This window comes from Nicotiana tomentosiformis, chromosome 2 (genome assembly GCF_000390325.3).
Source record: "Nicotiana tomentosiformis chromosome 2, ASM39032v3, whole genome shotgun sequence".
NCBI lineage: Eukaryota > Viridiplantae > Streptophyta > Magnoliopsida > Solanales > Solanaceae > Nicotiana > Nicotiana tomentosiformis.
In genome coordinates this window covers 115,637,480-115,661,579 of record NC_090813.1, presented here as the reverse complement: position 1 = coordinate 115,661,579, position 24,100 = coordinate 115,637,480, and the positions used below count along the sequence as shown (strand labels likewise).

Genomic DNA, 24,100 nt, shown 5'->3' with positions numbered 1-24,100 from the left:
TGTTAACACACACACACACCCCTCCCTCAAGTTGGAGGGGTATGAAGAAACCCCCAACTTGCCTATAACTTGCTGATGACAAAGGCAAGTGAGAGATTTGGTGAAGACGTCGGCAAGTTGAGAAACAGAGGGAACAAAATTGAGAGTAATGAGGTCGGCAAGGAACTGTTGGCGAACAAAATGACAATCAAGCTCCACATGCTTGCTACGCTCATAGAAAACTGGATTTCGAGCGATATGTTTGGCAGCTTGACAATCATAATGAAGAGAGACCGGAAAAGATGGTGAAATGGTGAGGTCAGATATTAAGCAAACGATCCATGTAAGTTCGGCAACAACGCTCCTCATGGATATGTACTCTAATTCGGCAGAGGGGAGGGAAATTAAAGGTTGTTTCTTTGATTTCCAAGAAATAAGAAAGCCACCAAGGCTAATGAAATAGCTGCTAACAGAACGACGAGTATCCAGGAAAGAACCCCAGTCGTAATCACAAAAGGCAAGCAGCTGAAAAGGGGGATCAGTTCTTAAAAACAAACCAAGACCCGGATTGGCAAGTAAGTAACGAAGATAGTGAATGGCTGCTCGAAAATGAGGTTGTCGAAGAGTTTGCATGTTTTGAGTCAAATGTGATGGTAGACTATAATCCCGTATTTTAGTCGCTTATTACACTATAATCTACTGCACTTTACTTATATTGAGCTTAATTAGTTGTGTTTTACACTTATTGTGTGTTTTATACCGTGTAGGAGTGATTTCGAGTTATTTAGATGTTACAGAGCAAATTCGAGCTATTTGGAGCTTTGAAGTCTGAGTAGAAGTCCAAGGGATTAAATCAGGATCGCATTCGGGGGTCGAGTACCAAGTCTGGATGTCAAAAATTGGGAAAAAATGAATCACTCTAAGAACAATACACTGCCGCACCGCATGGGGCACTGCGACTATCTAAAATATGCCCAAAAACGGATTTGCAAATCGTACTGGAATTTCCCACAAGCGCGTCGCATTCTGCGGCGCGGCACGATAGTACAAAAATGTTAGAGTATCTTTCCATTTCCGCTAAAAAGGATATTTTCGTCCAGGGATTATTGGGGGTGTCTTAAATACACGGAAAAATGCCATTTTCGGGACTTTTGACACATTTTCGACCTAAGGAGGCTAAGGAGACTAAGGAGGAGTTTGAAGAACACAAGCACAAGGATTTCATCATTCCTTCCTCACTCATGATCTGGGTTTGGATTGAATTTATGTTTCCCTACACTTTAGTTACATTTGTGAAGAATTTCTCCATGTCTATGGAGTAGATCCTTTTGGTTTTTGATGAATTTGGTGTATTGATGATTGTTTGTGAATTATAACTCTATTTTATGTATTTGAATCATTTTTGGAAGATTTAATTATTTCATCAATATTCACTTGTTCTTGTAATCGAAAGAGGCATAACTTGTGATATCTTTGCACTATATGGTTGGTTGAGTTCATAGATTCTTTTAAGTAATCGAAAGAGGTTAGTTGAATCATTGATTAAACCTAGTTAGGAGGATAATCGAAAGAGGTTCTCCTAAAGACCAATCCACTATGAATTCTTGTAGATCTTCACAGGGCTTAAATTGGTTCATATTGTGAGGTTGAGACTTAATCGAGAGTGGAGGTTTTGCTAAACATTTGTACTGATAATTAAGTAAATTCAAGAGACTCACTTGAACATTAAAAGTGAATTATCTAGAGTGAAATCCCAGATTATTATCTTGCACTTATTCCGTCAAAACCCTATTTTCTCCCATTGGTAACTTCCTTGCTTACCTTTATTGTGACTGTCATTAGTCATTAGCTCTAGATTCTTAATCAATTTTAGTATTAACCACAAAAATCTAAATTGTTGATCATCTTGGATAGCAATATAGCTACAAACTACGATAATATTATTTAACTCCAATCCCTATGGATACGATATTATAATATACTATCTTTGACTAGTGAGTACAATTTAAGTGTGTGTGTTTTCGCTTGTCAAATTTTGGCGTTGTTGCCGGAGATTGGCAATTAATAGTGTTTGAAATATTTTGTAGTGCTAATTCAGGATTTTTTTGTTTTTTTTACTTTTATTTTGTTCTTCACGGGTTTCTTCTCCGTGTGCAGGGCAACACGTTACGTCTGTTGTGTATGACACGATCTTCTTGTAAATAAGTAATACCCTACAACCCGGAATTGGAAAAACACTTGTGACAACTGAGGAAGGAGAAAGAGTTTACTGTAAGGTTCTTGGGGCAACCTTCCAACCAAGAACACATGGATAATAACGATGACAATGAGGTAGAGGCAACTGTAAGGATATCTGATGAGGCAGCCCATAGTGTTGCTGAGGAAACTGTCGAAGACAATATGGGTCGAAGATTCAATCTAAATCGACCCTTGATTGAAGACCAATTCGAGAATGCGATACCAAGGCTTGGTAGAGCATTGGGTGACTACGCCAGACAAGTCTACAATCAAGGATTGTCAAGTGTTGGACCACCTCCAATTGCATCCAATAATTTCGAGCTGAAGCAAGGCTTGCTTCAAACCATTCAAAACAATTGTGTTTTCAGAGGGAAGATGAACGAAGATCCAAAAACGCATCTGGTGGACTTCGAGGAGATTATGAAAACCTTTTAATACAATGGGGTCTCACAAGATGCAGTGTATTTAAGGGCATTCTCCTTTCTACTTAAAGATGATGCGAAGCAGTGGCTTCGAAACTTGCCAATTGGATCAATTAGAACATGGGAGAAAATGACTAGAAACTTTCTTGATAAATATTTCTCCTCAGCTAAGATGGTCAAGTTTAGAAGAGAAATCCATAAATTCTGCCAGAAAGAGAATGAAATTGTTTTGAAGCATGAGAGAGGTTTAAGGAGATAGTTAGGAGGTGTCAACATAACAGAATTGATCTCTGGATGCAACTCCAGGATTTTTGGGATAGATTGATAACAACCTTGCGTAGAACATTAAGCAATGCAGTTGGAGGCTTATAAAGAAGACTCCAGAGGAGATAGTTACTATTCTTGATGAGTTATCCGAAGATGCTAATTAGTGGCCCTCTGATAGTGTGAAAAGAAGAAAATCAACTGGTGTTCACCAAGTTGATGCTACTACATTTGCGCAAGTACAAATTGATGTTATGGCTAAAGAAATACGAAAGCAAACTGTAGCTTCGATGCAAAATGTATACCACGCAGCTTGTGATATATGTGGAAGAGGACACCCTACTCATGAGTGTTAAGGCTCAACTGAGGAAGTGAATGCTGTAAGAAACTATAATTTTAAAGCAATGGGTCAGAGGCACCCCATTTTTTCATAGAGTTCACCTGGGGGTACTGCAAATGCATGGCAACAAAACAACCCCAGATTCCAGGAATAAGGAGCTCCGGGTTTTCAAAATCAGCAGAGGCAGCAATATCAATCTCCACAGTTGAATCAACCCAGCATGGAAGATCTTATGAAGACCTTCATTATCAAGACAGATGAGAGGCTTGACTCCCATGATGCATCTATCAAAGAATTGGGTATATCTTTTCGAAGTCTGGAAAGACAGGTTGGGCACTTAGCTACTCTAATGTCTGAGAGAGTCCTAGGAACACTCTCGGCTGATATAGAAAGAAATCCCAAAGAAATAGTGAATGTTGTAACTTTGAGAAGTGGGCAAGTGTTGAAAGATCTCACCCCAATCCACAAAGATGTGAGACATGAAAAAGAAAGCGGGGAGCAGCTGAAAAGTGGTATCGAAAAGAAGAAGGAAGAAAACTCGAGAAAGAAGGAACCTGAGGCGAGAAAACATATGCATGCGCTGCCTTTTACCCAAAAGCTAAGTAGAGAAAAGCTGGACAAGCATTTAGAGAGATTTCTAGATGTGCTGAAACAGGTTCATGTAAACCTACCATTCACAGAAGTGCTCTTTCAAATGCCGTCTTATGCCAAGATCTTGAAGGAGATCCTCACAAAGAAGAGGAAAATGAAAGAGACCTTAGTGGTCAAGCTCACAGAGCATTGCAGTGCAATATTGCAAAACAAACTCATAGAAAAATATGAAGATCAAGGGAGTTTTAACATACCTTGCTCTTTGAGCACTACTAATTTTGAAAAGTCTCTATGTAATTTTGGTGCCTCAATTAATTTAATGCCTCTATCTATTTACAGGAAACTGGAGAAGGAGATTGGATAGATAAGGTATGCACCAATATCTTTTCAGTTGGAAGACTAAACGACTCTATACCCGAGGGAATAGTTGAAGATGTCTTAGTTCGGGTAGATAAGTTTGTATTTTCTTTGGATTTCATAGTGGTTAATATGGAAGAGAAAAAGGAGCCCCCCTCATCCTAGGAAGACCATTCCTAGCAACGGGTAGATAAATATTAGATATACATGAGAGAAAACTCATGCTTATAGTGGGCGAGAAAACGGTGACTTTTGAGATGGGTGTAGAAACGGGGGTAAAAAGGGATAAGCTAACTGCTAGTGTGGTGTGGAAAGTGAAGGGCGTGACAGAGAATGCTGTAGTGAGTGTAGGGTGTACCCCAAGAAGGCTGAGAAGAAGCTATCTACATGGATGAGTGCACTAGTTCGGGCGCGAGGGATGGAGCCCAAGTTCGACTCAAACCCCGACTAAATGTTCAGGGAAGTTGTCCTTACCTCTTTCTTTTTATTTGTGTGTCATAGGGACATGACACAATTTAAAGTGTGGGGTGGGGATGAATATATGTATAGAATTTATAAATGTTTATGTGTGTTTTTGTAATTCATTTGATTGAAAATTTTAAGATTTTTGATTTTTTCTGATGATGAATGTCGTTTGACAGGTTTCTTGAGGGATTAAGTCGAAGAGAAAATATATATTATTTTCTTTAGGTAGTATAATAATTTCCCCTTGGTTTTTCTTTGTGCCGCGGTTCTTTTTCAAGGTTTTTGTTTGAACCGGGTGTAGTTAGTTGTTTTTTAGGAGTAGGAGATCTTGTACTATGATTTTAAATGAAAGAAATATCTCTTGACTTTATTATGCCTTGAGAATAGTAAGTGCTTTAGTTGTGACGCTTAGGCTCAGTTTTTGACTCATGTATAAGCACCTTAAATTGTATGATCTTAACTTTGCTTAACTACTTTGATTAGAGTGTCTTGATGAGTCCGATCGTGAGTGAGTTTTGTGCCATATATGTGTGAGATTTTGTGTATTAGGTGCATTGCATTTTATTTCTAGAACTTTTTCGGTGTGTTTGCAAATCGAAATAGTAGTTTTATTCACTCTTGGAAGTGATATAGGCATTTCTTTGTTGAGCCAGTTATATGTTGTACCCACCTAATTGTTATATATCTTAGTTAACCCCTTTGAGCATGTAATCCTATTTCTTTAGCAACCACATTATAAGCCTTACCCATTTTACCTCTCACGATCACTTGAAATTGTTATGAACTTTGTAAAAGTTCAAGTGTGGGGTGTTGGTTGGCTTTGGAGTGAAATTAATGAAATAAGGAGAAAGGTGCATTGTTTTGAAAAACATAAGAGCCACGTGAATTGAAGAATATATAGTTGCATTGTTGTGTAAATATTCATTGATAGTGGTAACTTTTAATGTATGTGTGCTTAAAGAAGTGGGGAGTTGACATATATTGATGTAAGGGTGGAGTTTGAAAAAAGTGTGGGATTTTGAATGTCCAATTGTATGTATTAAAGTGCTTAGGTAGGTGTAGTCAATATATCCAAATGTATCATACCCATCCCGCAACCTACATTACAACCAAATAAAGTCCTACTTGATCCTTGACTGAATAAGCTCAATTAGTAGAGTAGTACACAATGGGCAAGCTTATGGTAAATTCTTTGTGGCATATGAATATTACTTCTAAGAGTGAGTGAAATCTTTCTATCTTGAGTTCCTAATTGTTCTTAAACTTTATTATTTTTGGAACTACTCTCTATTGTTGTGTGAGGGCACTTGATTCATAAAGGAAAGGTAATGTCATTGACTTCTGTAGAGTAAGTGAGCAGATTGTGAAAAATATGTGGTGTTTTTGTATCAACTCTTGAGGCAAAGATGTTACAGTATTGTGCTTAATCTGTTCTATTATTCTTGGTGTGATGACTTAGGAGAGTTATTTAAAAAGGTTGTGTCTATGTGAAGTCTAGTTTGTTTGCTCGAGGACGAGCAATGGTTTAAATGTGGGGTGTTGATGGTAGTCTATAATCCCGTATTTTAGTCTCTTATTACACTCTAATTCACTGCACTTTACTTATGTTGAGCTTAATTAGTCGTGTTTTATACTTATTGTGTGTTTTATACCATATAGGAGTAATTACAAGTTATTTAGATGTTACAGAGAAAGTTTGAGCTATTTGAAGCTTTGAAGTCTAAGTAGAAGCCCAATGGATTAAACTGGGATCGCATTCGGGGGTCGAGTACCAAGTCCGGATGTCAAAAATTGGGAAAAAACAAATCACTCAAAGAACAATACACTGTCGTGTCGCATGGGGCAGCACAACTGTGTAAAATATGCCCAGCAACTGATTTGCAAATCGTACTGGAATTTCCCACTAGCGCGTCGCATGCCGCGGCGTGACATGCGACGCGGCGACATGCGGCGCGACATGCAGCGCAATAGTACAAAAATGTTAGAGTATATTCCCATTTTCGCTAAAAAGAGGTATTTTCATCCGGGGATTATTGGGGGGTGTCTTAAATATACAAAAAAAATGCCATTTTCGGGACTTTTGACACATTTTCGACCTAAGGAAACTAAGGAGGAGTTGAAAGAACACAAGCACAATGATTTCATCATTTCTTCCTCACTCAAGATCCGGGTTTGGATTGAATGTATGTTTCTTTATACTTTAGTTACATTTGTGAAGAACTTCTCCATGTCTATGGAGTAGATCCTTTTGGTTTTTGATAGATCTGGTGTATTGATGAATGTTTGTGAATTATAACTCTATTTTATATATTTGAATCATTTTTGGAAGATTTAATTGTTTCATCTATATTCACTTGTTCTTGTAATCCAAAGAGGCATAACTTGTGATATCTTTGCACTATATGGTTGGTTGAGTTCATAGATTCTTCTAAGTAATCGAAAGAGGCTAGTTGAATCATTGATTAAACCTAGTTAGGAGGATAATCGAAAGAGGTTCTGCTAAAGACCGATCCACTACGAATTCTTGCAGATCTTCACATGGCTTAAATTGGTTCATATTGTGAGGTTGAGACTTAATCGAGAGAGGAGTTTTAGCTAAGTATTTATACTGATAATTAAGTAAATTCGAGAGACTCACTTGAACATTAGAAGTGAATTATCTAGAGTTAAATCTCAGATAATTATCTTGCACTTTTTTCGTCAAAACCCTATTTTCTCCCATTGATAACTTCCTTGCTTACCTTTGTTGTGAGTGTCATTAGTCATTAGCTCTAGATTCTTAATTAATTTTAGTATTAACTAAATAAATCTAAATTGTTGATCATCTTGGATAGCAATCTAGTTACAAACTATGATAATACTATTTAACTCCAATCCATGTGAATACGATATTATACTATATTATCTTTGACTAGCGAGCAAAATTTAAGTGTCTGTTTTGCGCTTGTCAAAATGCTGAATGGCAAATGATAAATCTGGGTGGGTATGAGTCAAAAAACTTAGCTTTCCCAGTAGTCGCTGATAAACAGTAGGATAAGGAAAAAGCTCACCAACATCAGCATAAAGTTTAGTTGATGGCTGAAGTGGAGAATCAGTTGGTTTGTTGTCAAGACAATCAAATTCAAGCAACAATTCCAAGGTAAACTTTCTCTGTATAAAACTTAGTCCTTGAGACTCCCTTAAAAGGATATCATCAACATAAACTGCAAGGATTCATACTCCAATAGTTGTTTTCTTGAAAACTAGGGAATAGTCATTTAGGGAATAAGAATACCCTTTAAAATTAAGAGAAGCAGTTAGTCTTGCATACCACTGCCGTGAGGCCTGTTTTAGACCATATAAATACTTCCTCAATCTACATATATGACTAGAACTAGGAGGTTGCATACCAACAAGAAACTTCATATACACTTCTTCTTATAAATTACCATGAAGAAAAGCATTGTTAATGTCTAATTGAAACAAAGTCCAGCCCTTTTTAACTGCAACTGCTAATAGGCATCTCACAATGGTCATCTTGACCATAGGTGAAAATTTTTCTGTATAATCAATGCCTTCTCGTTGAACATCCCCTCGAATGACTAGTCGTGCCTTGAACCTTTCGATACTGCCATCTACTTTGTATTTAACTTTGTAAACCCATTTACAAGGTAGTTTCTTTTTTTCTTTTAGGAAGAAAAACTACATCCCAAGTGTTGTTGGCCTCCAAAGCCTCAAACTCATGTGCCATTTCTTCCTGCCAACATGGGTGTAAATAGGCTTGCTCATGAATATGAGAAGTTGAGTAAGCATGATTAGAATGAGAAAGAGTAGAAATATGTAGCGTAAAAGGTGAGGGTGAGGCTGCAAAATATATAGAGGTTAGATCAGTCAGGTAAACTGCATTACATATATAATTCTTTAAATAGGTAGGAGGATGAACATGTCTGGAGGACCTTCTCAACTAAAACAGAGAAGGGGAATATGCATATGTAGGAAGAATGAAAGGTACTGGACTGTGAGTCATAGAAGGCATTGGAGAGGAAAAAGAAGAGGAAGAAAGAATAGAGTTAGTGGCAAAACTAGAAGGTAGAGAGTTAGGGGAAGAGATAGGAGGAGAAACAGGAAAAGAGAGAGGATGGGAATAAGAATAGGAAATAGGAGAGGAAGGTGATACTGGAAAAATAGAACATAGGGAGTAGAAAGAAAAATATTTTTTTTTTCATAAAATCTTACATTTCTGGAAATAAAAATTTTCATAGTAAGTACATCCAACGGTTTGTATCCCTTTTGGTTAAAAGAAAAACCCAAAAATACACATTTGATAGCTCTAGGGTCCAACTTAGACCTGGATTGAGGGAGAGTAGCAGCATAGCAAAGGCAACCAAAACTTTTGAGGTTATCATAAGAAGGAGACCCGCCAAAAAGTAGCTCATATGGTATTTTGTAATGTAGAACCCTAGAAAGAAACCTGTTAATCAAATAAGTAGTAGTCAAAAGACATTCACCCCAATAGGATAAAGGTAGATTGGACTGAAAAAGTAAAGCCCTGCAAGTCTCCAAAAGATATTTTTATTTTCTTTCGACCACTCCATTCTGTTGTGGTGTGGCTACACAAGAGGTCTGGTATTATATACCTTGGGAAGATAGGAAATCAGAGGTGTTTAGGCTAGAACCTAACTCTTTTGCATTGTCAGATCTAATAATTTTTGCCTTGGCATTAAAATGTCTTTCAACTAAAACCAAAAAAAAAACTTCAAAACAGTGAAGGCATTGCTTTTTGTTTAAAGAAGATATGTCCATGTACCCATGCTAAAATTATCAACAATTGTTAGAAATTACTTGTAACTATCATGAGTTGTGATTTTATAAGGGCCCCAAGTATCCACATGGATAAGTTCAAAGATAGATTTAGTTGAGATTGTACTAGTAGGAAAAGGAAGCTTAGACTACCTTGCTTTTGAACAAACATCACGTGGATAAGTAAAAGCAGATAATGAAGACAATAGAAAACTAGAAAGATTCTTCATACTAGAAATAGGCAAATGCTCCAATCTCTTGTTCCAAAGGCTTACATCAGATAATATCTTGGAATTGGATTGAGAATTAGAAACTGGAGTAGTACTAGAATTATTACAAACAAACTTAGAAGCTAAAGTTCTAACTGAAACTGAACTAGGAAAAACTGAAACTGAGGCAGACTTGACTGGAGCATCACTAGGCTTGATTGGAATAGACTTTAGATCATATAATCATTCTTGAACTTCACCAAGAACCACTGGCCTCTTTATTGAAGGGCCCTGCAAGATTGCACCAAGAGAATAAAAAATCAACAAACAACTTAATTGAGTAGTGAATTTGTAGACTGGGAGATGATTGAATCCGAATTCTGGTACAAAAAGCACATTGTGGAGAGTAAGATCAGGCAAGATATTAACACTACCCTTATGAGTAACTTTGAGTTTTTGAGAATTAGGCAATTTAACATACAATATTGTAGACAGAGGCATGATATTAAATAAGAGTAAATGATCATAAGTTATCTGTTCTGAGGCTCCAAAATCAAGTACCCATGAGAAAGAATCAGTGTGAGATAGTAGTGAAAACATTTGATCACTCTGTTGTCCAACCTTCACTTCTTGGAGAAGCTGAAAGAGCTATAATAATTATCAACAACATGATTTGTCATTTTATAGTAAGTGCAAAATTTTCCTCCCTTCGGCTTATCAGAGTTGTGTTTCATAGTTCCAGCAGCAGAATTAAACTTCTGAAAGTTGTTTGTCCTCTAATTGTTGTTAAACCTCTGATTTGTCACCAGGAAAGTAGCTTCATGGACTTTTCTTTATTTCTCATCCTGAATGAGCAAAGAATAAGCATGGCTAACAGTGGGAAGAGGGTCCATCATTAGAATACTGCTCTTAACACTTGAATAGGCTTTATTAAGCCCTATCAAAAACTGGATCATCCTTCCATCTTGATGAGATTTGATGGTTTTCTGCTTACCACCACGGGTGCACTTGCAGGAGAAATGGTCAAATGTATTGAGAGCATCTGACTCATTCCAGTTTTTCTTGACCTTTGTGAAATATCCTGCTATATCTAAAGCACCTTGCACAACATCACTGAGTTCCTTTTGGAGCTGGTATCGCTGAGCTCCATTACACTGCCCAAATCTGGCCTCTAACTCCTTTCATATCTCTTTGGCAGTTTTGGAGTAGAGATCAGATTCAGCAATGTCCTTCGAGAGTGAGTTGAGAATCCAGGAGATCACCATGTCATTACATCTGCTCCAAGACTTGTAGTGAGATAAAATAGGATCTGGCTCAGCAGAAGATCCATTAATGAAACCAAGCTTATTCTTGGCTGAAAGGGCAATGACAATAGCCCTGCTCTAACCTGCATATCCTTTCCTATCAAAATGAGAGTTCACCAGAATCATTCCAAGTGAATCAAATGGGTGCAAGTAGTAAGGGCCGGTGGTGTCAAGCATGCTTGAAGAAGAGGTACCAGAAAGTGGAGTGGACTGATCTTAAGCATAAAGAGCTATTTGAAAATAAAATTAAAACTGAAGAAGAACTAGAAAAAAATGAGATTTTGAGCACTTAATGCTCTGATACCATGTAGGAAAACAAAGAATTTAGGAGGTTTTCTTCTCTATTGATTTTTTGTATATTCAAATCTGTACATGGTATTGTATATGTACAAAAGAGAAAGATCAAAAAGAACATTCTTCCTAGCTAACTTGTCATATCTGTCATATACATGATTGGATGTGTTATAACTAATTTTATGTTGTGTAAAAATAATTACAGAAAAGGAAAAACTTATCTACAAATACGTGTGTGTATTCTAGAAGTATCCAATGTTTCCAAATTTCTACTCTCTCAGTATGAGAAAATATTGTGTTCTATTCTTTTCCTTTTGGGTTGCATTCTCCTTCTATTGGGCTGTATATTTGTAGATTGTTGGGCCTGCTCTGAAAATCCAAAATATTTGGCATGTTTTCCTTTTATAATTTCAGACAAGACCAAATCAAACATTTCCTTAAACATGTCAAAATATTTTCCTCTTTCATTCGATATAGCCAAAGCCCTAATTTTTCTTTCATCTCCCTTGGCTCTTTGATAATTAGAAACAGGAGCATTATTGTCAACATATGCTTCTGTTTATCCTCAAAAGTACTTTTTTCTTCCAAAAGATTGGCCAAACAGTTCAATTTTGAAAAAAAAGTACTTTTAGGATAAGAGAAACTTGGCCAAACATGCTACAAGCTGCCTAGTTTTTGACCGGGTTGGGCTGAGCATCTATTCATTGGCATATCATTTTGGTCATAGGCCCATAGCCTAATTAACTCTTATAAAATTTTAAGCCAATTTGGAAATAATGTGTAGACCCATGCATTCCAAATTCTCAAAGTCGAAATCTAGATGAGGGTAGAATAATCTCAAATCAACCACAATTAATCTTTACAGGGTGTGTTTGGTATGAAGGAAAATATTTTCCGAAAAATATTTTTTAATTTTCTTATGTTTGGTTGGCCTAAATGTTTTGGAAAATATTTTCCTCATGAACTCATTTTCATCCAATTGGAGGAAAATATTTTTCCTATTAAGAGAAGGGAAAATATTTTTCAAAACTCCTTCTCAACCTTCCCACCCGATTCCCCATTCCCACCAACATCTACCAACCCAACCCCACCTACCCACCCTACCCCACCTACCCACCCACCCTAAATAAAAATATTATTAATAGTACTTCCTTTTCATGTTATAGATAGATTATTATTTTCATTTCAACAAATGAATATAATTTTTTCATGATATAAAAAAATATTTTTTTTCATTTTAACAAAACAAAATACTTTCTTTTCATGTAGAATTTTTTTTTTCATTTCAATAAGAAAATATTTTTTACTCTCTAACCAAACACTAAAAAATACTTTCCGGAAAATATTTTTTTCACTTACCAACCATATAAGAGAAAATAAGTGATAAAACCACTCATTTTTCATGAAATAATTTTCTAGGAAAATATTTTCCTTCCTACCAAACACACCCACAATTCACTTTATATTATTGTGTCGGATTAGACTAAGTAGGATTTGAAGAATCCATTGGTACAATACTTTAGTAAAATCTAGACCTCTTGTGCCTTACAGTTATATGCATATAAATGTCAATCCTGCCCGCGCAATGAATCTATCAAATAATGCTTCCATTATGTCTCTCTCTATATCCGCCTTTAATTGTTTCACCATTAGATCTATCATTCAACCACAAATCTAATAAAATAAAATGAATTTTTGTCAATATGCTGTGTGTTGGTAATCTGTGTTCGATACTAGAAAATCAGAGAAGAAAAGAAATGTTGGTTCAATAAAAGAGAACATAAATAATTTCCGAGCCCACAAGTTGCTTGTGTGCCCTTAAGAAATTTAATCCCCTCACTGTTGCTCAAGGTTATAGATTACTTCCTCCCAAGATAGAACGAAAAAAACTATTCTGTAATACTGGCAATCGAAATTACAGAACTTCAGCGAACTCAACAAATGGAGTAAATCACACTTGACACTTTGTTTATATGGAAAAATAATGTAACAATGTAGAAAAAAAAAGGGAAAAGTTTTTCAGATTTTCCATGTCTGAAAAATGAGGCTAAGACTCTAAATTTATAGACAATGAAAGGATGAGATGAAGGGGTGCAATTCAAAAGGTGTCTTTTCCATTTGCCATTCACACCCATTCACAAAACCTAACATTGCCTACAATGGCTTCGTAGCAGGCTTGACTCATCTGGAAATTAGCAAAATAGCAGAGGTCATAGTTCTGTAGCTTGATGAACATCAATCAGTTGGATAGACAAAACTTAGTGGTGGTAAGCTACCATATTCCTTTCACAAAAGGAGTATGATAAATGGTTCCCATGAAAACAAAAGCAGCCCGGTTGATGTTTTATACTTCAATGCCACACAAGAGGGGAGTGGGTGATTTGTGTGGTGTCTAATTTTTTGTGTGCACGTATTATAGAAAGACCTGGTTCTTCTATGTATTTCTTATAATATAGTTGGGAAAATAGTAAATGTGGAAAGTAAAGAACGCAAGTATTTTTGTGTGGAAAATACCCGACTCAAAAGGTGAAAAAACTACGACCTACTACACTCAGTAGGATTTTCCCTAACATTTCACTAAATCACTGAGCCAAGACAGTATTTACAAAATTCTTTGTAAACCTAAGGATTACCTCTAATCCCATTATGGCAACCAGCCTCTAACTGTTGCGAAAAGTTCAAGTTAACTCTAACTTGAATACAATACTCAGAGTACCTAATACAATTGCTTTTAGATAAAGCTGAAAGGTACAACTTGAAACACCTACTACAATAAAAATAGAATAAAAGACAGACACTTGGAACTGGTTCTTCTATCTAGTTCATGTAGCTTCAGGTTCGCACACTTAAATCACACAAGAATTCCTTGAAAAATACCTTGCTATCTTGCTCTCAACTCACGTTTAACTTCAGCGTTTGTGCATCCCTATAAAAAAAAAATATCCTGCAATTTATAGAGTTAGTAGAATAGGAAATAAGTAGAGTTCCAATATTATACTCTTCCTTGGTGCAAGAGTTATAGTTACCTTCAACTTCTAACTCCTCCCTTATCTAGGATAGAGTTCTCTCGAGTAAGGAGTCCTTCTCCTTATCACTTATGCATTCTTTTAGTTCAAGAGATATAAAATATATCCACTTAAGCTTATCTTCTTCACGTGCCTTCCTTGTGATCGAATTCTGCCCATGTCTGTGTTCACTTTGTATGAACCCGGTTCATGCTTGAGTTCCTTTGTCAATCATCAAAACAAACTTTACTTGGGCCAAAACATTCCCCCTTTTTGATGTTGATAAACTCTATGCTTTTCATAAGCATAGGCCTTGTGTCAACTCAACTTAACATCAATACAATATTAGAACACTTTCCATTTTAAAGTCATAAATCATCAAGGACCAGGTCCATTAGGTTATAAACATCACAGTCCAAAGTAAAAAGCATAACCTATCTTTCCCCTTTTGGCATCATCGAAAAGTTGCATAATTATATTAGATAACCATATTTTAATAGAAATTACTCATGGCCAATGGGGCTACTTCAAATGCAAACATGGAGTCAAGCATCATTTATCAATCTAATGATATTAGCCATCTAAGAAGCATCAACAAAAATTTAGAGCAGAAAAATAGTTGATTGCCATTGATACTAGTCATCCACAAAGCATAAAGAGAAATAAAAATACTGGATCATGAGAAAAAAGAACAAAAATAAATCCCATCCGGGTCACTGGTTTGTCTAACTAGGCTAGAAAGGTTTCAAGGTTGGGAAGGACCAGGTTCTTGGTTTCTGTCCTCAAGTAGTTTCAGTACATCATGAAGAATGCCATCATTCTTCTCCTTCTCCTTTTCAAGCTTAGCCCTGAGAGCATCCCTCTCAGTTTCTATTTCAGCCAACCTCTTCCTCAACCTCTCAATCTTAGCATCCTTACCCCCACTCTCCTGCACCAAAGCTCGCACTTTGTTGTTCACAGGTACCTTCTTGGATGAACCAATTTCTTTGGGAGTGGTGTGGAATTCATAGTCATATGCAGTCAAAGTATTTTCCCCAAAGTGATCCTTTCTTGTACCAACTTTCCATTTCTTGATGGGTACCTTGAAATGTGGAAGTATAGTCGTGAGAATGAAACCATATGGTATGGCATGAGTTTTGGTGCCAGTCAGAACCCTATCAAGAAGCTGGATGATAAAACCAGTGCAATTGATTTGCCTTCCATTGTCCAAACATTCCATAAGGACCAGGTCCATGAATGTGGCAATATTTCTTCTCTCCTGCCTAGGCAGCACAACCTTGTTAACAAATTCAAACAACACTTTGTGGGAAGGCTTTATCTCACTTTTGTATATAGCCTTGGGCTGAAGCTCCTCTTCATTGTCACCAAACTTCCTTGTAATATCTAGTGATGCAGGGAGGTTTTCTAGGCTTGGCCATTTTAACTTTTTGTAGTCATTGTACCCTTCAGTAGGTACTCCCAGAATTTCTCTCAATTCCTTATCATTGAAGCTCAAAGTCACCCCCTTTACCACACTAGTGACTCTGCCATTCTTGATCTCATAGTTTGCCATGAACTCCTCAATCTCAGTTCTAGCAAGCTTCCATCCATCTAAAGGACCATGTCTTTCCAACCCTACAATTGTAGTTTTTCTAGCACTATCATCACTCTTTCCTCCTCCAAGTCCCTGAGGAGTCTACCTTTCAGGATGGTTCTTTTCCCAAATTTAACCATCTTGTCCTTCTCTGCATCACATTCTTCTTCTTTTTCTGCTTCACTCTCTTCTTCCTCCACTTCTTTCATTTTCTAGACTTCATGGCAGACCTGGTTCTTTTTGCCAAGGTATAAGGTTCTACTAACTTTATTTTCGAAGGAGACTTCTTTTTGGAAGTCTTGATTTTCTTTGCTTTTGGAGCCACAACCTCCACTTCTTCTGTCTACTTTTCATCACGAAGGACCAAGTCCATCTCCTCAATTTCAACTGACTCAACAGGCTCAACCACATTTTTCTTTCCCTTTGCAGCAACTTTTCTTTTACTTTCTTTCAAGGCTTTCTCAAGTTCAGCCTCACTTTGATGCTTCTGACTCCTTGTATCTTTTCCTCTTGTGGGAGGAGTCTCTACCTGGATAGAAGAGGCAACCTTCTCTTCTTGTTTGTCCTAGCAATTTTAGGAATTTTAACTCCTGAACTCTTCTTCCTTTTTGGATTATAGCTGTCAGACACACGTTTCAGTAGATCTTCGAGGGGTTCCTATCCTGATGGAATAGGTTCTTGAACATTCTTTCCTAATCTAACCAACCCCTCAGCAGCTTCTCCAGACCTTCTTCCCCTTTTTCTCTCACACTTTCTTCTTCTCCAACAGATTCCTCACTCCATACTACCATATCTCATGTGTCTTCAGTCAAACCAATATGAGTGGGTGAAGATTCAGCCACTCCTTGTCCCATTCCCCTCACATCGCCTTGAGCACACTCACTCTCCTTTTCTCTTCTCTTTTTATTTTTACCACTAATTTTTCCAGGCTCAGTGGTCTCTACCCCTGCCACAGTTCCTACCAGAACAAATCTATTTTCAGATTTGCAGCAACCTCAGAGATTACTTTAGATATAATTTTAGGGCCAGTTATTACCTGCTCTGTTTCAGAAGAAATAGTTTCTTCCCCCTCAGTATCAGACTTGAATGATTCTTCAGATTTCTGGGGTTCTTGGGCCTGACTTGCTTTCAATTATTTGTCTAACTTCTTGGATAATTCACTCCCTACTATAGTCTTGCGAGCAAGTATCTTGAATCTTTCTTTCTTAAAGAGAGGTGTAGTTGAGCATGGGGTTGAAGGTGTAGGTGTGGATTCTTTGGGTGGTAATGAGGGATTTCCAGATACGTTAGCCATTAATGGTTAGAGGGTGAGAGAAAATGAGTATATGTGTGTTTAGAAGATGAGAGAAGATAGATAGAATTGTTAGGCGGCTGAAAATTTAGAAGTGAAGAAACAACTAAGGCTTAATCAATATAAATAGGAAGATTTTAATTGGGTAACGACAACTTTTTCAGAATTTCAGAAGTCTAATCAAACTAGAAGTCAGTTTGAAAAGACGTTGAAGACTCTCCCTAGAATCTAGGCACTTATTGCGTTTTGGGACTCTATTTGGATGAAACTGGTTTACTTCGTAACAAATAAGCTGAAGGAGGTTAAGATTAAATGGGACTCTCCTTTTGATCATAATCCAAATATAATTATTTCAAAATATGCAAAGTGGAGAGCACATACCATGTAATTTTGATGAACCATGTTCTTCAATGAGAAATCTCTTGTGTAAGTCTGAATTTTTCAAGAAAATAAAGATAATATCATTAGAGATTAATGAGATATTTTAGCACATGGCACAAGAGTAAACTGATGAAAGTATGTGACTGAGCAAAATCTAATCTAATTATGTACAAAATTGACAGATTTTCTAATCAATTTTTGAGTTAGAACTCGCTCTTTTTAGGTGATCTTAATCATCCCTAATTCTAACATGTTCCTTTCAAAGTGATCTCTACTTAGAGATTTTATGAAGATGTCAACTATTTGCTTGTCAGTAGCACACAATTCTACAGTGATCAAATCCTTTTCATAATTGTCCCTCAAAATGTGATGCTTAACATCTATATGCTTAGTTCTTTTGTGATGAACCAGGTTCTTGGTCATACTAATTGCACTAGTGTTATCACAAAAGATAGGGATACAACCTACATCAATTCCAAAGTCCATTAATTACTGTTTGATCCATAATGTACAATTGAGCACAACATGAGGCAACATCAATATACTCATCTTCAGCAGTAGATATGCCATAAAACTTTTCTTTTTAGTGGCCCAAGACACAAGACATGAGACAAGAAAATGTGCTATACCTGAGGTGCTCTTTCTATCAACAAGAAAACCTGCATAATCAGCATCCACATATCCTACTAAGTTAAAATTACTACCTTTTGGATACCATAGACAAAGGTCAGTGGTGCCTTTTAGGTAACTCAAGATCCTCTTGACAACAGTCAAGTGAGACTCCTTTAGATTTGCCTGAAAACTAGCATAAAGGCCTACACTGAAAACAATGTCAGGTCTGCTAGCAGTGAGATATAACAAAGAGACAATCATTCCCCTATACAACTTCTGATCAATAGATGAATCGGGTTCATCTACATCCAATTTTGTGGTTGTTTATATAAGAGTGTCAATTTCTTTGGAATCTTCCATTTTAAACCTTTTAAGCAACTCTTTTACATACTTCTGCCGATGGATCATAGTTCCATTTAAATTTTGTTTATTTTGTAATCCTAAAAAGAAATTAAGCTCACCTATCACACTCATTCCAAATTCACTCCCCATTAGTTTAGCAAATTCTTTACTTAACTTATTAGTATTGCTCCAAAGATTATATCATCAACATATATCTGAACTACCAAGAGATCTTTACCTTTTTCTTTCAAGAATAAAATATTATTAATTTTACCTCTCTTGTAGCTTTGCTCAAGCAAGAAATTTGATAATCTTTCATACCATGCTCTTGGAGCCTGCTTGAGCCCATAAAGTGCTTTGTCATGTACACATGATCAGGATATTCCTTGCTTTCAAAATCCGGAGGTTGCTTGACAAACACTTCTTCCTTTAGATAGCCATTGAGGAAGGCACTTTTGACATCCATCTGATTGAGAATGAATTCCATATAAGCAGCAAAGGCTATAAGGAGTCTAATTGCCTCAAATCTTGCAACTGGAGAAAAGGTCTCATCATAGTCTATGACCTCCTCTTGACTATATCATTGAACCACCAATCTTGCCTTATTCCTTGTAACTGTTCCATCTTCATCAAGTTTGTTTCTGAAGCCCCATTTTGTTCCAATTACTAATCTGTCCTTGGGTCTTGGTACCAGACACCAAACTTGACTTCTCTCAAATTGGTTGAGTTCATCTTGCATTGCATTCACCCAGTCTGCATCCTGCAAAGCCTCAACAACATTTTTAGGTTCAATAAGAGATAAAAAAGCATCAAAAGCACAAAGATTCTTCAAAGAAGATCTTGTTTTGATTCCAGAGGTTGGATTAATAATTATGTTTTCAATGGGATGAGAACTTTAATACTTGTAAGGTTTCACAACCAGCTGGTTTCCCTTAGATGTTTCTTCAAATTTTTATTTGCTGAGGAACAAGTTCATGGACAGGTTCCCTAGAGGTTTGAGGATCAGTTCCTCTTTGTTCAGTTCACCCTGTCAAGTTGCCTTGGGAGGAAGGACCTGTTCCATCACCTGTTCCTTCCTTTGGTGCAACTTCAGTCTGGGATGCGATTTCATTTGTGTTTCTTACCAGCCCAATTGCTTCATCATCATGTTCCTGCCTCTCAGAAAGAAGTTTAGTTTTATCAAAAATCACATGTATACTTTCTTCTACACACATAATTCTTTTGTTATAAATCTTATAAGCTTTACTATGTGAAGTATACTCCCTCATCACTTCTAGGATCAAACTTACCTAGGGAGTCTTTACCATTATTGTGCACAAAGCACTTGTATCCAAATGCCCTAAGATGGGATATATTTGGCTTTCTCCCTTTAAGTAACTCATAAGGAGTCTTCTCAACAAGAGGTCCAGTCATGCACCTATTTATGATGTATCATGCAGTGTTCACAGCTTCTGCCCAAAAACTATGGGGTAGTTTACTAGAAAGAAGCATAGTCCTAGCCATTTCTTCCAATGTCCTATTCTTTCTTTCAACTACTCCTTTTTGTTGTAGAGTCCTAGGAGCATAAAAGTTATGATTTATGCCATGATCATCACAAAATTCAGCAAATTTAACATTCTCAAATTAAGTACCATGATCAGACCTAATTGATGCAAGTTGATTACCTAGTTGTTTCTGAGTTTTTCTAACAAAAGAAATGAACATGTCAAATGCTTCACCTTTAGATGATAGAAACAGTGTCCAAGTAAACCTAGAATAATCATCAACAAGCACCATAACATATCTCTTACCACCTTTGCACAATGTTCTCATTGGCCCACAAAGATCCATATGGACCAGTTCCATCGTCCTGGCGATGCTTATTATTTTCTTGCTTTTAAAAGAGGATCTTACCTACTTCCTCTTTGCACAAGCCTCACAAATTTTATCTTCCTTGAACTTAATGTTAGGCAGTGCTATCACTAAGTCCTTGGAGACTAGTTTGTTGAGTTGACTTAGACTGCCATGTCCAAGTCTCTTGTGCCAAATGAGGGGATCATTATCCAACGCACTTAAGCAAGTGAGTTCATTATCTGAAAGTGTGGACAGATCCACAACATATATATTCTTCACTCTTTTTCCCTGCAAAACTATCTTGTGAATGGTAAGATTAATCATAAAGCATTTTGTAGAGGTGAATGCTACCATGTTACCTCTATCACATAATTGGGATACACTTATTAGGCTGTACTTCAGTCCATCTGTCAAGTAGACATTCTCAATAGAGTGAGAATCAGTCTTACCTACCTTTCCAACCCCAATGAACTCACCTTTCTTTCTATTTCCAAAGGAGACATTACCTCCTTTAAGGTCCTCAAGTGAAAGGAACTGGTTCTTGCTTCCTGTCATGTGCTTTGAGCAGCCACTATCCATGTACCATATTTAGATGCTCCCCTTTACTTGGACCTCAGTTTCTTCATCAGATTCTCCAATAGCCATAAGTGATTGTTCATCCTCATCATCATCATCTGAGCTTTCATATGAGTTTTCTCCCCAAACAGCGACCATAGCCTTGGTTGAACCTTTGTTGTTGCTTTTCTTGGGTTGAACCTATTCCTTCTTCCTATTCCTTCGTTCAACTCTTTCCTTCTTCCATTCAATTTCCCACAAAGGACAATTCTTGATGTGGTGATCAGTCTTTCCATACTTGTAGCAGCCATCATTAATTTGCTTCTCAGGAGCTTTTGACTTGTTGTAGCTTCGGCTTCTTGAAGACCCCTTTACTCTCCTCAGGTACTTCTTGAAGTCCTTGGTGATCATAGCCATTTCATCATCTTCTAGATCAGAACCTTCAGTGATTATGAGTGCTAAGCTCATTTCCTTCTTAGGCACATCCATCTTCATAGTTTGTCTCCTAAGTTCATAAGCAATGAGATTTCCAATTAATTCATCCAGTGGGAGAGTGGCAATATTCTTTGATTCCTGGATGTCAGTGATTTTGCTCTCCCAAGTGATAGGCAAAACCCTAGTCAGTATCTTCTCGACTCTATCTTCTTCAGGAATAATCCTTCCAAGAAATTTTAGCTCATTTGTCAGTGTAGTGAACCTTGTGTACATTTCTTGAATGGTTTCTTCTTCCTTTATAGCAAAGTTCTCATACTGAGAGTACAGTAGAGTTCATTTGGATCTCTTCACCTGAGGTGTTCCTTCGTGAGCCACTTGCAGTGTGTCCCAAATTTCCTTAGCAGTAGTACAACTTTTGATTCTGCTGTACTCATATGGACCAAGTCCACAAATAAGCAATTTCTTGGCTTTAGCATTCTCCCACTTCCTCAAGTCCTCAACAGTGCAGTCCGCTCTTGTCTTTGGTACATCTACTCCTTCAATATTTTTCTTCAAGGTAGCTAGTGGACCATCAGTGACAATGTCCCATAGCTCATAGTCCTCTCCTATAATGTGATCTCTCATCCTGTTTTTCCACTAAGAGTAGTACTGACTATTAAAGAGTGGTGGCCTAGTAGTGGATTGCCCTTCCCAGTTTTCAGGTGGTGCACTCATCTTGATCTTCTCTTAAGGTGTTAGCCTCTTCAAGGATAACCTGCTCTAATACCAATTGATGTTTTATACTTCAATGCCACACGGGGGGAGGGGGATGGGTGATTTGTGTGGTGTCTAATTTTTCACATGCACGGATTATAGAAAGACCTGGTTCTTCTATGTATTCCTTATACTACTATTGCATAAATTGTAAATGCGTAAAGTAAAGAACACAAGTATTTTTATGTGAAAAACAGCCTGCTCAAAAGGTGAAAAAACCACGACCTACTACTCAGTAGGATTTTTTCCAACATTTCACTAAATCACTGAGCCAAGACAGTATTTATAAAACTCTTTGTAAACCTCAGGATTACCTCTAATCCCGTTGTGGCAACCAACCTCTAACTGTTGCGATAACTTTAAGTTAACTCTAACTTGAATACAATACTCAGAGTACCTAATACAATTGCTTCTAGATAAAGCTGAAAGGTACAACTTGAAACACCTACTACAATGAAAATAGAATAAAAGACAGACACTTGGACCTGGTTCTTCTATCTGGTTCATGTAGCTTCAGGTTCGCACGCTTGAATCACACAAGAATTCCTTGCAAAATGCCTTGCTATTTTGCTCCCAACTCACGTTTAACTTTAACGTTTGTGCGTCCCTATAAAAAGAAAACATCCTGCAATTCATAGAGTTAGTAGAATAGGAAATAACTAGAGTTCCAATGCTATACTCTTCCTTGGTGGAAGAGTTCTAGTTACTTTCAACTTCTAACTCCTCCCTTATCTAGGATAGAGTTCTCTCGAGTAAGGAGTCCTTCTCCTTATCACTTATGTAATCTTTTCGTTCAAGAGATATCAAATATATCAACTTAATTACGCTTATCTCCTTTACGTGCCTGCCTTGTGCTTGAATTCTGCCCGTGTCTGTGTTCACTTTGTACGAATCTGGTTCATGCTTGAGTTCCTTTGTCAATCATCAAAACAAACTTCACTTGGGCCAACACCGGTGCACAAGGCATTCCATATTCATGCAGGGTCCGGGGAAGTACCGCACTCCAAGGGGTGTGATGTAGATAACTTATCCTAATGCAAACATAAATGACTGTTTTCACAACTCAACCAATAAAGTATAAGTTACATAAAGACATCTTTGTTACTTCAAGATTGCTTCAAATGGGTCACATGACAATTAAAGATAATATGACCAGATGTCTCGCTAGATTGACTCTTCCAAATTGGTTTAACTACAGGATCTAAACCAATATTCCACCAGACTACTACGTAATTAGCAATTGCCGCTATGATTGAATATAATTAATAATACATGCTGATATTGTCAACTTTGTCATATTTTCGGATAGTCAGAACTGAAATGCAATGGGAGTTCGGTTGAACCGCTTGTGCCCTAACTCCGCCCCAAAATATATCGTGTTAATATACCTGCGACTATGCTATCCATATATGCCGGCTTCAAGATATATTCTGTGAAATGCATTTCCAGCGAAGAACATGCAATTATACTTGCGAAGTGCACATACCTAAAGAATGAAGCCTAATACTGAAACCAAGAAAAGAAATATGTGAGGAAAACAAAGTATTTCAATGGATTTTTTGTAATAACTTTTATTTTTTTTATTTTTTTCAAACTTTACAACATAAATCAGAGTTTAATTTTCGTACATTGACAACATAAAAAATATCTATACTATCGGATCATTTATAAAGTAATTATAAGTAAATTTCTATGATAAGTGTAACTGCTAATCTGATAAAAATAAAAATTAACCTGATAGCTGTCGCATATCAAAATCCGTTGATAGTTTAAATAAGCAAATTTATGCAACTTTATTTCATTCGTCGTTGAACCAACCAAATTGACACCTTAATTTTCCTTATTCTAAATCTTAATCAAGGATTATGATTTATTATAACTTTTAAATATAAATTTGTAAATGATCTCATTTAATTGTTTGATTTTGAAGGATTTGATTTAAAAGTAGGTCATACGAAAATTGTTTCTTGCATAGCAAAAACAAAATCAATAACGCGATACTATATAAACAATAGCTATTCATTAGCTTCTTGACTTATTTTAATGACATATACCGAGTCTTTAAGCAAAACATTAGA

At 36.8% G+C, this 24,100-nt stretch overlaps 2 protein-coding genes across 2 annotated transcripts; one reads left to right on the top strand and one right to left on the bottom strand.

The window, feature by feature from the left end:
* Positions 1 to 3,463: 3,463 nt before the first annotated feature.
* LOC138905459 (uncharacterized) lies at positions 3,464 to 4,198 on the top strand. Its single transcript, XM_070193982.1, has one exon. The coding sequence runs from the start codon at positions 3,464 to 3,466 to the stop codon at positions 4,196 to 4,198; it is 735 nt and encodes a 244-aa protein (XP_070050083.1).
* Positions 4,199 to 21,035: 16,837 nt separating this feature from the next.
* Positions 21,036 to 21,893, bottom strand: LOC138905457 (uncharacterized). Its single transcript, XM_070193981.1, has 2 exons — positions 21,621 to 21,893; positions 21,036 to 21,563 (listed from the first exon to the last, which is right to left on the bottom strand). The coding sequence occupies exons 1-2, from the start codon at positions 21,891 to 21,893 to the stop codon at positions 21,036 to 21,038; spliced, it is 801 nt and encodes a 266-aa protein (XP_070050082.1).
* Between the last annotated feature and the right edge of the window lie 2,207 nt (positions 21,894 to 24,100).